Below are 14,092 nucleotides of genomic sequence, written 5' to 3'. Positions count from 1 at the left end.
GGGAGGGCCCTAATGTGCACAAACTATTGGTGAAGTAAATCTGAATGCTCACACAGAGGGGCACGGAAGACGACCTAGGTAATTGGTGATACAAGTACCACTGCTAATGTGAGATTGGACGAGCTGGTCCTCAATTGCTGTTGTTTTTCTTTTATGATTGTTTTGTCGATTATAAATAATAATAAAAAATGTTTTATCCCCAAAAAAAAATAGGGATAGTTAGGGCTACCTTAGCTAAGAAAGTATGCACTGTAGTGCTGTCATTTAAGGAGAGTTGGATGTTGAAAAAAAGACGCACGCACGCACGCACGCTCGCGCACACACGCACACACACACACCCATATGTAATTTAATGATTGAACTAAAAAAGTTAGATATTAATTGGAAGAAACCCTAAACCGGGGAGATTTGAGGCTCCACATTGAGACTATTAAGCCTAGATTTGTTAGCAGCTGCTATAACTGACCAGAGAGGTGAAAGTAGTTCTGGTCCTTTCCTAAGGGTATGTGTCTCTTTTTTTTAAAAGCCATGTTTTCATGCACTTTCCACAGAGTGAACGAATGGCTTAAGACAACCGCTGCTAACTAAGACTTTGATATATATTTTGGGGATCTGTACCCTCTTACTGACTTTCTTCTTTTTGCTCAGCGTTTAACAGGTTTTACTCCTCCGTCCCCTTTCCTCCATACTTATGGGACATCTCTCCGTCCTGTGGGACGGGACCGGAGCACTTTGTAAAAAGCATCCAAACTTTTCCAAAAATGTGTCCTTCCTCTCTTTCTTGCGCCCACCTTGGCTCCGCCCCGCGCCTCGCCCATCAGTCCTTTTCTCCGCTCGATTGGGGCCGGACACTCTTGCATCCTCGGAAGATTTTCTTCCCTTTTTTCCTCTCTGGCTGTCGCTAGCGTTCGTTTATTAGTCTGTCTATGACTTTCAAGTTAGACTTTCCAGATTGTTCATCGTGTCACCGTCGCTTCGCAAGGGCGGATCCCCATCCTCTTTGTTTAGAGTGTTTGGGTCTGGAACACCGTTGGGACTCCTGTTTTTACTGTGACTCCCTTTCGGTCCGGGGACTTCAACGTCGGTTGGAGCGGTGGGAGGAGGTGTTCCGACAAACTCCTCCTTCGCATTTTCAGGCGTTCATCGACGAGAAGAAAAAACGCCCGTTAAGTTCTTTACTTTTCAGAGCGTTCCGGCCGGGGGATACCTTTCCGGGTTCCTCTCGGTCTGGGGGGGACGTTGATCGCTCTGTCACCGGGGTTCGCCCTGAGGTGCCCGTTGGGTCTAATAATTCTACCGGAGTTTTCTCCGAGGGTCTCCCTAAGGGGCCTGTGAACACCGGAGTATGCTCCGAGGCCCCTCCTGTGGGCGCTGTTTGTAGACCCAGTTCTACTGAATCGTGGGGTACCGGAGCTCGCTCTGGGGCCTCTCTGTCAGCTTCCCTCAAAAACAAGACCGGGGTGCGTCCCAAGGCCTTGGCTGGGCTTGTTGTTACCGAACGGATGTTCGAGGCCCGTGCAGATAAGGCTGTTACCGGGCCTGGGTCCGAGGTCCCTCGTTCAGAGGCTAAAGCTACCAACAGTTCTGAGAGGCTGGACAAGGCCTTGTCAGTGAAAGCGGTTGCTCACCGTTCCCGCTCTTGTGGTGACACCAGATCTGTTGAGGGGGCAAAGAAGCAAAGTTCTTCTTTTACCGACAGTGCCGAGGTCCTTCCTTCGAAGGCTCAGTTGGCGGTTGGTATGTCTCAAAAACATTCCAGGCCTCATAGTACCAGCTCTGCCGAAGTTCCTTATGTTAAGGCTAAGATTAAGACCCCTGATCCATCGACGGGGACCCCTGCCTCACTTCCGCACGTGCCGCAGTTCCCCTCAGATGAGGACAAAATGGCGCCCGTTCCCGCCATGACCATGGCGGCCATTTTAGGTGCTACCCCTACAACTACGCCATCAGCCTCTGGTGTAGGGCTCGGTCCCTTGGGTGAACCTAAGGTCCCTTGTGTGCATCCTTACCGGCCGGTTTATGATTGAACGCCCGGATGCCTCTTCCGCACAATGTTTCGTTGCCCGCAGCGGCGGCACCTTTGATTTATGTGGATACATCGGTGGAGGGGCCGGTGTGGCACCCTTCCCCGTTACGTCCCTGGATTTGTCCACCTCATGATAGGCCTCCTCTGGTTCCGAAGCAATCTCCTGAGGACGCCTTTTTCAGTAAATGTCAAGCGCTTATGCGCACCGACCCCATGAGGGATTATTTCAAAGGGCTTTTCAAGGAGATATGTCCACCTGCGCCTCCGGCTCCACCCGTTCCTCCGGTGGTTCCGCCGGTGGTTCCGCCGGCACTTCCCTTGCCCGTGGTACCTCCCCCAGCTCTTCCGCCTGTGCCTCCATTGTCCCCAGTGGACAAGGCAGTGCCTGACACGGCTCAGCAGGATCCTGACCCGTCAGATGATCCTCAAGGCGATCAGGACAACGAGGACCTTCCCCGCTCTTATCAGAGCCTTTCATGACCGGGTACTGGACATGATGAGTTTCTTAGATGTTCCGGTGCCCGAGGCACCTGCTCCGCAGGAGGGCGTGCTTTCTGGGGCGTTTACTCTGTCTCCCTTGGAGCGTACCGGCCTGTTCCTGCAGAAGGATGTTCTGGCCGAGGTCCGAAGAGTCTGGGAAAAGCCACACTCGGTACTTTTTGTAAATAAAAATATTGACGCGAGGTACAGGCTACATTCCTCGGAAGAGGTGGCCCTGTCATCTTGTCCGCCTCCCTCCTCCACAGTGGTGGCTGCGGCCACGTTGCAATCCAGACCTGCAGCATCTTCTTCCACGACGTCTACTCAGGTCTTGGGAAAGGAGGACAAGCTCCTTAACTTCCTAGGGAGGAAAATGTTTGCCAACTCGGCCTTGCAGCTCAGGCAGGCCAGCGCTGAGTTGATATTAGCGGGAGCTAACATGCAGATGTGGAAAGGTCTGTCGGAGTTTGAGGAGCATATCCCGGTTGAAAAGCTGGAGGACTTCAAAGGAGGCCTTTCCGATGCCAGGGTCTTGCCCCAGGATCTCCTGGAGGCTGCGGCTCATCACGTAGACACCTCGGTTCGGGGCCTTATGCTGGGGGTTGATACCTCACGGCAGGCGTGGCTGCATGCCACTAAATTTTCTAAGGAAGTGCAAGACAAGGTGTTGGATCTTCCATTTGATAGTAAGGAGCTTTTTCATTCTTCTACTGATGTAGAGCTCACCAAGACCAAGGATAGCACTCAGACGGCTAAATCATTGTCTATTCTGGTCAAAGCTCCTTTCAAATCCCAGAGACCGTTGTCACAAAGTCGACCCTCCTCTGGTTTTAGGGGCTTCCTCGACCGAAAATCCCACAAAGTGGATACTCCAGGGGGGAATAACCGCCGTAGACAACAGCGCACACAGTTTTTCTCTCGCGCCTCAGCCTCCTCATCAGGTTCAGGTGGCATCGCCACCGATAAGCCTACCAAATAAGGGTTTTCCAAGCTTGCACGAGACCTCGGTGGGAGGACGCATTGCGTCTCATTGGGAGGCGTGGCAGACCATCACAGAAGACAGATGGGTCTTGTCAGTCGCTCGAGCGGGCTTTCGCTTACCTTACCCCCTACCCCACCCCTGAACCCTCCTTTTCAGCTGTCGGGCTCACCCTCCCTCAAGGCCAAAGTTCAGAAACTTCTGGACCTCAGAGCTGTGGATCCCGTTCCCCTTGGGGAGCGAGGGGAGGGCTTCTACTCCCGGCTGTTTACGGTGCCCAAACCCAACCAGGCCGGCCTGCGCACCATCCTAGGCCTTTCCCAGTTCAATCTTTTCCTACCCCAAGAGAAATTCAAGATGATCACGCCCAGCCAGATACGCTCCTCCTTACAGATGGGCGATTGGATCAGCGTTGTGGACCTTCAGGATGCATATATGCATATCCTGATTTGGAATCCACACAGGAGATATCTCCGCACTTCCAGTTTCGGGTGCTTCCTTTTGGCCTCAGCTCGGCGCCGCGTGTCTTCACGAAGATGTCGGTGATTGCGGCCTATCTTCGTCTACAGGGTATCCATGTGTATCCTTATTAGGACGACTGGCTCTTACGCAGCCCTTGCCTGCTGGCTGCAGCGGGCAACCTCCAGTCTCTCCTTCAGCTCCTGTTCCATCTTGGGCTGTCGGTGAACTGGCGGTAATCCTCCATGACAGTCTCACAGGACCTGATTTTCCTGGGTTTTCGTTGGAACACTATCGACTGCAGAGTATCTGACCGGTGACAGAATGGCGGATCTGTTAGCCACGTGTCAGATGTTTGCGCAGTCAGAGAGCATGTCGGCCTGGTGGTTCCAGAGGCTTCTGGGCCTCATGGCCTCGTGTGTACTGGCTCTTCCTCTTGCTCGTCTCAAGATGAGACGGACCCAGATGGCTCTTCGGAGTTCCTGGTGTCAGGCTGTGGACCCGGATTCCAAGCGGATAATGATTCCGGATTCCATGAGAGTGGACCTGGATTGATGGTCATCTCTCAGCAACCTGTCGGGGGGGTGTGGGGTTTCAGGACCCAGCCCCCACAGTGACGGTCACGATGGACTCCTCCCTTCTGGGGTGGGGTGCGACGTTCGATCTTCTTCAGGTCTCGGACCTCTGGTCGCCTCAGGACAAGCTCCTGCACATAAATCACTTGGAGCTCCTGGCGATCTTCCTAGCGCTCAGGGCGTTCAGACCGCTCATTGTCACCAAGGTGGTCCGCATACGAACGGACAACGTGGTGTCGATGTATTACATCAACAAGCAAGGGGAAACAAAGTCCCCCCCCCTCGTGGACCTGTCCATCCAGATATGGGAGTGGGCCGTGCTTCATGGTGTCTGGCTGCTTGCAGTGCACATCCCGGGCCAGCTGAATGTCACAGCGGACGCCCTCAGCCAGCGGACGGTGGTCAGCTACGAGTGGGAATTGAAGGCAGAGGTCCTCTCATGGATTTTCTTGCGTTTGGGCACACCGGAGGTGGACCTCTTCGCTTCGGCGGTGAACAAGAAGCTTCCTCGGTATGCCTCCAGAGTGGGGGGCTGGGAGCCTCCTCTCTGGGGGATGCTCTCGAGATTCCATGGCACAACATGAGAGCTTACGCCTTCCCGCCTCTGCCTCTAGTTCACCGTGCGATCTGGAAGTTGAAGAACTCAGTGAACTGTTCCTTTCTACTCGTAGCCCCGTGGTGGCCGGCCAGGTTTTGGTTCTCAGAACTTCAACACCTGTCGGTGTATCCGCCGATCAGGTTACCAGTAACTCCCGATCTTCTTCACCAGGGGGAACAGAAGATGTGGCACCCCTCCCCACAATCGCTCATCTTGGCGGCATGGTGCCTGAGTTCAAGTCTTTAGAGCATCTGAATTTGTCTACGGATAACATGCGCATTATCCAGGCAGCCAGGAAACCATCGACCAGATCTCAGTACAAGAGTAAATGGCTCAGGTTCTGTCATTGGTGTTTGGAGAAGAAGTTGGATCCAAGGGTGGCCACGATTGACACGGTGCTGTCCTTCGTGTCCTTCCTAGCAGAGTCAGGGGTTCATGTTCTGTCATGCAGGACTTACCTTTCAGCGGTTTCCACTTATCTTTCTACAGACCAGTGCTCGGATTCTCTGAGTAACCCAGTGGTTAAGAGGCATTTTGCAGGTTTGACACGCCTCTACCCTCCGGTTCGTAGTGCGCACCCGCCGTGGGACCTAAATGTTGTCCTGACGGCGCTGTGCCATAAACCCTTTGAACCAATGACTACGGTGGACCTCAAGTACTTGTCTTGGAAGGTGTCCTATGTGGTCGCCATTACGTCGGCAAGGAGAGTGAGTGAGCTCCAGGCATTGTCGGTGGAGCATCCTTTCTTGGTCTCCCACAAGGACAAGGTAGTCCTTCGGACAAACCTGTCCTTTCTACCGAAGGTGGTGACCGAATTCCATCTGAATCAATCGATCTCCCTACCGGTCTTTTTTCCGAACCCTGCCTCTGAGGCTGAGAGGGTTCTACACTGTCTTGATGTCCGAAGAGCTCTTAAGTTCTACCTGGACAGGACTTCTGAGCTTAGGAGTTCTTCTCAAATTTTTGTGACCTTCGGTAACCCCCAGGGCAGGCGTCTAAGGCAACTATTTCTAGGTGGATCGCCGCCTGCATCACAGAGTCCTTCTCCGTCCAAGGGCTGAACCCTCCTAAGGGTATTCATGCACACCTGGTGCGGGGTAAGGGAGCTGCGGTTGCTTTTCAGAAATATGTCCCCTGGGAGTCCATTGCTAGGGCAGCTACTTGGGCCTCCCCATCTGCTTTCTGTAAGCATTATTGTCTCAACATGAGCTTGAGAGTTGATGCTCAGTTTGGTCAGGCTGTACAGAAAAACCTGTTTCAGTAAGGGGTATTTCCATCCACCCATAGTTCCTGTAAGGAGTGCTTGGGAATCTCGCATAAGTATGGAGGAAAGGGGACGGGACGTAGGAGTATTACCAGGTTACTAACCGTAGTGACCACCTTACTCTTAGTCCCCTTTCCTCCATACTCCAGCTCGCCGTCCCCTCTAATAAGGTTCCTCTGTTATTGCTAATGGGTCTTTGACCTGGCGATAGAAAAGGACTGATGGGCGATGCGCGGGGCGGAGCCAAAGTGGGCGGGGTTACGGCCGCGTGCCGGGCCCCTTGCAAGAAAGAGAGAAAGGACACATTTTTGGAAAAATGTGGATGCTTTTTACAAAGTGCTCCGGTCCCGTCCCACAGGACGGAGAGATGTCCCATAAGTATGGAGGAAAGGGGACTATGGACTAGGAGTAAGGTGGTCACTACGGTGAGTAACCTGGTAATTCTTTTCCTAGAGCTCTTGCGTATAAATCCTTCCGGTACATGAAGGTGCTTGCTAGACATTTTCTTGCCCTGTAATTTTCTAAGTGCTTATTTTGCTTGCTCCGTTTTGCTGTTTCTTTTTCTTTCAGTCATTTGGCTGTCCCATCTGCTCATAGGTGCTTCTGTGCTTTGATGCCGCTTCCTCTCTAGGATGATGGAAACCCAAGACCCTTCATGCATCCTCCTTGCCCCACCTAATCATTCACTCATTCCCCTGTGCATTGTTTTTCCTGCCATTTGTACCAGCCACCAGCCCCTTCTACCCTCCCTCTATGTTGTGTTGTATTTTTCCCCATGACATGGTAGCTTTCCAATGTACTAGTGTTCTCCAGGTTTCATTCTGCTTACTGATGCAGACAGAAAGTTTGACACATTTTCTCTTTGACAAAAAGGCACAATGAGTTTCCATATATTGCAATAGTCCTCATTATTTGGATTATAGTGGATAAGATATCTGAGAACCTCTTACAAACCTAAGAGAGTTTGCAATGGACCCCAGTCTCCTCTCCATTTTTGAGTTGATATATAACATCCATAACTTCTTAGATGATCACAGATTTCTTAAGATGTCCTGCTATGGTTGTATCAGCATGGTGACTTGAAACCTAAAGACATACGAGCCATTTCTACAAACTAAGAAATGAATGGCAGAATTCACCATGGCTGCCTTAGAAACAGAATTTTTTAAAACCCACAGTTATTAATCTACCCAAACATCAGAACAAAAATTCTTTAAGAACACTTTAAATTTCCAACTGCAGATCCATCAATGCTGCCACTCATAATCAATCAATATGTGATGCGTCTGAAAACTAATTTGCAACAACTAAAGAACATGATGATTACTCCACTCCACCCTATTTTTCACCTCGGTGTCCCCTCTCTGCTTCTCCCCCTACCTACCACTCCTCCTCTGCTGCGCCTGCAGGCTACTTGCCCTAAATGAAATACAAAAAAAGACTTACCATGTGAAAGAAGGAACTGATAAGTTCTTGCGAGACGCTAAACCTACTGCTCTGGTTGCTCATTTCCTTTAACCATCTAAGAATTTCTTTCTTTTATCAGTGTACATTTTAGTGTTTGGGTAATGAGTCTTATGGGTTTTGACTAAAATGTTTAGGCGTTCTTATGTATTTTCACCTTTATATAATTCATTACATGTCTTGGACCTCACATTGGTATCAGGCACTTAACACGTATGTAAACATTTTGTTCATTCTGTTTCTAACGGGTGGGAATTTTTTTAAAATGAAATTCACAGCTGTTGACACAAACTGCATTTTCATCTTATGTAGGAGTACATTATGGGGGGCGTGGCTTGGGCAGCCATGGAATAGGCTGCGATTCCTGGGAGCTCTGAGATCTGGCGATCAGATCTGACGAAATACGCATGCTATTTCATCTCATAATAGCTATGGAACACATGAAGAGGCGTGGGAAGGCAGCGTGCAGAAAATGAGCGAGCTGACTGCACGCTCGATGCCGAGGAACAGCCAACAGCCATAGAGATACATTGTATCTCAGGACCGGCCGCGAGACGAACATCAAAATGGCGGCGGCAGCTGCGAACAAAGAGGTCCCGAGGGGCGCGTCTCTACAATTGAATAACTGACTCCAGCAGATGGATACAGTTGCACATATAAAAGGAGCAATACAAGCAATACAAGGAATAAAGCATTGCTTGTTGTTAGCGGCTGCTAACAGCGTGGGTCCTCTCTCGACCTAGCCGAGAACATTTGCGCACCGAAGAAGTGCATCGGGGGTGTGTACCTGATAACATTCGGGCACAGAGCACGCAGGGCGGAACAGAGGAGCGGCGCCTATTGAACGCAGGGTCGAGCGCGGAGAGGAACGGCCGACCCTGCAGAGCAGAGGCCAGCCGCTTCAACATTCATCAGATGCGAGCCCGGGGAGCAGGCGGTGAGCTCCCGGGACTGGTGTGGGGAGCTGCGAACACTGCGGCGAAATCCCCAGCAGACCAACTAAGGTCATGGACCGCATGAGGCAGTGAGAGGCTGGCGGATACATACACACGGACACAAGAGAGTGCCGTGTGAAGCATAGTGAGTGGGAGGACCCCCTGCTGCACCGCATCCTGGTGCTACAATCTAGGAGAGCCCAGCACTGAATACGGCACATCACAACTACACGTAATTGACCCTGGGGATTTAAGGTGGCAATTCTGCCCCCCGAGAGCACGGATTCCGACATGGCGCCTTAAGGACCCCGTTTTTAGAGAGGACTTAAGGGAGGAGATTACTAACTACTTCGAGACGAATACGGGTAGCGTTGACTCGGCAGGTACATTATGGGAAGCTTTCAAGGTAGTGATGCGAGGGGTTGCCATAGCAAAATCAAAAGGCCTGCAGGGTAGGGTTTTGGCTGACCTACAAGGAACAGAAAGAGAACTTGAAAAGGCATTAAAGGGTGGAAGTGAAGATATGGAGCTGGTACTTAAGCTACAGCAGAAATGTGTGGAACATTGGGAAAGACTCTGCAACCTCAACTACAGAAAATATATAGAGAGACATCATGCGAGAGGGGATAAAACAGGATGGCTCTTGGCATGGTTATACAAGAGCGAAACTCCCAGACCCACGATCAGAACGTAAATGAGAGAAGATGGTAGTGTAGCGGTCACCCAAGAGGGAGTTAACAAGGCGTTTGCAGATTATTATAAGTTGCTATATGGGGATAAGGAGGGAAGTAGCCATGGGGAGATAACGGAAACATTAGAAGACATAGGACTGCCTATGATAAGTGTGGAGGAAAGAGAGGAGCTGGATGCACCAATCACTCTGGAGGAGTTAGAAGAAGTGGTGAGGCAGCTGCCTACTAGTAAGACCCCGGGGGCGGACAGGTTCCCAAGTGAATTTTATAAAGTATATAGAGAGAAAGTGCTCCCCCCAATGTTAGAAATGTTAAATGAAGCGTTTGAGGTGGGACGGTTGCCGGAGTCACTCAGAGAAGCGATCATAATACCACTTCCCAAACCCAACAAGCCTGGGCATAGCTGTGGCTCTTACAGACCTTTGTCGATGTTGAACCAAGACAGCAAGATATTGACGGCTGTCTTGGCAAACAGATTGCGAAGAGTTATTAGCAAACTAATACACCCCGACCAGACGGGCTATGTCCCGAATAGAAATATAACTCATAATCACAGGCGACTCCAACGGGTTGTCAAATGGGGAAGTAAGAATGAAGGCGAAATGGCAATTGTGTCCTTGGACGCGGTTAAGGCTTTCGATTCAGTGAAATGGCCGTGGCTGCTGGCAGCCCTGGAGGGGTACGGAATGGGGCCCGGTTACATAAGGTGGGCGAAGATGTTATTTAGTGAACCGCTGGCCAGAGTTAGAACGGGATGAGTGATATCCGAGAGATGGCAACATAGTAGAGGCACCAGACAGGGGTGCCCATAGTCCCCAATGCTTTACATACTAGCCCTGGAGCCCCTAGCAATATACTTCAGACAACAATATGATACGATAGGCATAGAGGTGGGAGGGGAACGACACTTGATCTCCTTATATGCGGATGATTTGTTGCTGTACTTGAGGCACCTGGAGGAAAATCTCCAGTACATCCTGGAGGTGATGGAGAGATATGCAGGGCTGTCTGGGATAGCAGTGAATCCTCAAAAATCTAGTATTTTTCTGTTAGGCAGCTATAAGGGAACCCCGATGAGACGGTTACCGGTGTTACAAATACCATGGGCGGTTAGTTCTTTCCGGTACCTTGGGATAGACGTGTACCACACGGTAGAAGAGGAACATAGGCACAACACTGAGGTAGCTATTGTGAAAATTGAGAAGTGTATGAAATTCTGGGTGAAGTTGCCCCTAGCAATGATGGGACGAGGTGCAATGCTGAAGATGGTGGTCCTACCAAGGCTCCTGCATTATTTTGGGAATATTCCATACATGATACCCAAGAAGTTTTTTGCTAAACTGAACAGTATGTGTAGGGATTTCCTGTGGCATGGTACCCGGAACAGAGTGGCGCTATGGAAGCTGCAGAACTTTTATGAAAAAGGGGGGATAAAACTGCCTAATTATGAGGTTTATTATGTGGCGAGCCAGCTGCAATATGTGGCCAAATGGCTCTCAGGTGAAGCGACCCCTGAATTAAGTTGTTTGGACATGATTGCGCCCCATTTCATTTAAAAGAGATGATCTGGCTGCCCAAGACAGAAATGAGAGTGCGCCCTAGGATGATGATGCTTGGGTGGAAGATGTGGCGCCGGGCATGCCGGATGATGGAGAACCCATTCCCATGCTCCCCGCATGTACTACTGGTTGCATTGGCAGGGGAAGATGAGCAGCTGAGGATGATAATCGGGAACCACTGGGAATCGGTGGGGCTGGTAACGCATCTGGCAAGAGGGGACTATTACGGATTTTGAAGTGCTTGGGGAGGAAGCGGGGTTACACACGGGCCAGTATATCACATATCACAGAATTGTGCAGAGAATCCGGAAAACATGGCCTGAAACAGTATTGGCAGAGGAACCAGATGCTATCATAGAGGCAATATATGATATATCGGAAAGGGGGGCATGAGATTTCTAGACTGTACGAGATGGTGATGTCTAAGGTCGGGAAGGATTTGACACATTTGAGACTAGACTGGGAAGTGGAAGTAGGAGCCCCGATAGAGGATGGGATGTGGGAACGTGCCCTAGGGTACCACAAGAAGGTGTCAAGGAATGCGAGACTAAAACAGATACAATTGTATATAGCACACAGAGCATACATGACACCTCTGAGGATATCCAGGTTTGAAAATGCTGGACGACAGGCATGTCCCAAATGTGACGAAGAAAAGGCTGACATGACGCACATGTTTTGGTCATGCCCAGTAATTGAGCGTTTCTGGGGTGAAGTGGCACAGAAACTAGCGGAAAAGGGGGTCACGATCATCATAGTTCCAGCCTGGGCATGCTTGCTGGGGGGGTTCCCCAAATCACAGAAACTTAAGCACGTTGATAAACTGAGGGATCTAGCATATGTGCTTGCAAAACGAAGGATTGCCATGGGATGGAAGACATGTCACAGGCCACGGGTGGATGTGTGGTGGAAAGAGTTGCAGAAATGGGCGGAGGCAGAAACAATGGTATGGCAAGAGGCAAGCAATGCAGGGGGAGAGGAGGAGGCAGGAACCCTGATGGCATGGAAATCATTAATAGCGGAATTGTTTGGAACAATACAAGTTCTAACAGAATCCACGGGAAGCGAGACCCCGCCACGTGCGGCAGATACAGAGTATGTGGAATAAATGGGCTCATAAAGGGGGGTGGAATGGGGGAGCAGTGACCAAAATTAAGTAGTGAACAATTGAACTGTCGATATATGCACTGCATGTTTGGTTTGTATTGTTGTTTGGTTTGAATAAAATTAATAAAATTAAAAAATGTAGGTGTAAATTATGAGGACTAAAGATGTGTTTTTTGCTATTTGATGTGGATGTCTGCAAAATGTTTATTAGAGGGTCGTATTCCTAAAAGGAAATATTGCAACAATTCTGTTTATAAGAGGACCTTTAACAAGAAAAGGACTTAAGCGTTCTACTTAACTTTTTATTGAAAGAAACCTTTTCTTTATCTTTTGTAGGAAATAGATGGCAAATCTCTACTACTTATGACAAGAAATGATGTACTGACTGGACTTGCATTAAAACTTGGCCCAGCTCTCAAAATCTACGAATATCATGTGAAACCTATGCAGACGGAACATTTGAAAAATAATTCTTCCTAATACACAGACACTTCAAGGACATGCAACTCGAACAACGATACAGAAACAATTTGGTTTCTACACGTTGGAATGTTACAACATAAGACAATTGATAATTCATTGAAACCAAATGGACATTTATATCCTATTGGATAGATTAGGCAACATTCTTGATTGATCTGTGGGACATTTTCACATTGTTTCTGAACTTAATGATTTTCCACTCTGAGCTTCCGACCACAACAAGAAAATCACATCTAAATAAGGAAGCATGAGGTCGGGACTTCCCTAGCAGAAACTGGATGATTTTAGCGAGTGGCTTATTTAAAAGCCTAGAATCCGATGATACTTTTTCACTTTTTGCAATTTTTCCAGAAATATCAAAAGCAGTAAAGGTTTGCTAAAGTTTCTACTGAGCAAATTTAATATATTATTTAACTTTGTTTATATGTGGTGTGATGAATTGGACCACTTGTGGCAAGGCTCCTATTTTATATGATTGTAGTAAGTATTATTAAACTGCAATGTTTTAAGAGACTTGAGAAGCCGTTATACAAGTCAGCACTAGGCACTGCTGATGGCCAAAACTCATGTCCCATTTTGGATACTGAATTGAGCAGGACAATCTAAGGATGGCTGCTTTTGGTTTTGAAATTGCTGTATATGTATATATCTTGTGTGTACAAATGGTGAATGTGTTCTGAAAATTGACTTTTCAAACCCTTTTTTATTGCTAGCGCTTTGTGTTCTAGTGAATGCTTTTTGATGTCATGTTGGGTTTTGCAGAGTACTTGAATAAACCGCTGGCTTGCAACATCCCGTGATAGGGCTTTCATTTGATCAATACTTTGTTTGCATGGATCAAATATGTCCTTGCCCACTAGGAATCTCTGCATTTCATTGTAAGTTTCAGTCATTGGTTTTAAAATATTTACACACGGTCAGGAAAAGTAAAAACTAATTTTAGATAAACGTCAGATTCATTTTACTTAATTAAATATACTACCCCTGCTAACTTTCACTAAAATATTCTACAGACAAGCCTTTCTGGTAGATTCTATTGTTTTTCCATGCAAATCTTCATACAGATTTGAGTTACCGCATGTAAAGTCCATGTTTTTACTTCTGTGTCTAGTGACAAAGTCCCCTGCATATCTTAAAGAGTCCCTAGTAGGATGACAAAGAGGGGCAGGTACCTGCCAAAATTGAGATTGATGGGCATGGGCGATATGCAGAGGATCCCCGGGTTACTCTCACTGGTCTCGCATCCCAAGACAGGGGTCAGTAACAGGAGGCCTGATAGATCACCAAACCCATTAGGAAGGCTGCTACCTGACACAGGACGCCGAATGGCAGGCACAAATGACTGAAATCTGGAAGTGCATTTAAAAGTCTTTATTTTTACAGCACCAAAATGACATCAACACAGCAGTTAGGGTTGTTACCAAGGGCCTGATTCACAGAACGTTTTCCTATGGGATTGCACCATTATAAA

At 48.6% G+C, this 14,092-nt stretch overlaps 1 protein-coding gene across 3 annotated transcripts in view; it reads left to right on the top strand.

The window, feature by feature from the left end:
* The window catches only part of SAMD13 (sterile alpha motif domain containing 13), a 549,350-nt gene extending 535,937 nt beyond the window's left edge, over nucleotides 1-13,413 (top strand). For all 3 annotated transcript variants that reach the window (XM_069641605.1, XM_069641603.1, XM_069641604.1), the window contains one exon: nucleotides 12,475-13,413. In XM_069641605.1, coding sequence (XP_069497706.1) covers nucleotides 12,475-12,618 — 144 coding nt within the window. In that variant the 3' untranslated portion in view covers nucleotides 12,619-13,413. The remainder of the gene's footprint in view (nucleotides 1-12,474) is intronic.
* Nucleotides 13,414-14,092: the final 679 nt, after the last annotated feature.

Source organism: Ambystoma mexicanum, chromosome 1q (assembly GCF_040938575.1).
Source record: "Ambystoma mexicanum isolate Mex_15411 chromosome 1q, UKY_AmexF1_1, whole genome shotgun sequence".
NCBI classification, from domain to species: Eukaryota; Metazoa; Chordata; class Amphibia; order Caudata; family Ambystomatidae; genus Ambystoma; species Ambystoma mexicanum.
Note: the sequence above shows the minus strand (reverse complement) of the source record. Positions and strands in the feature narration are given on the sequence as shown.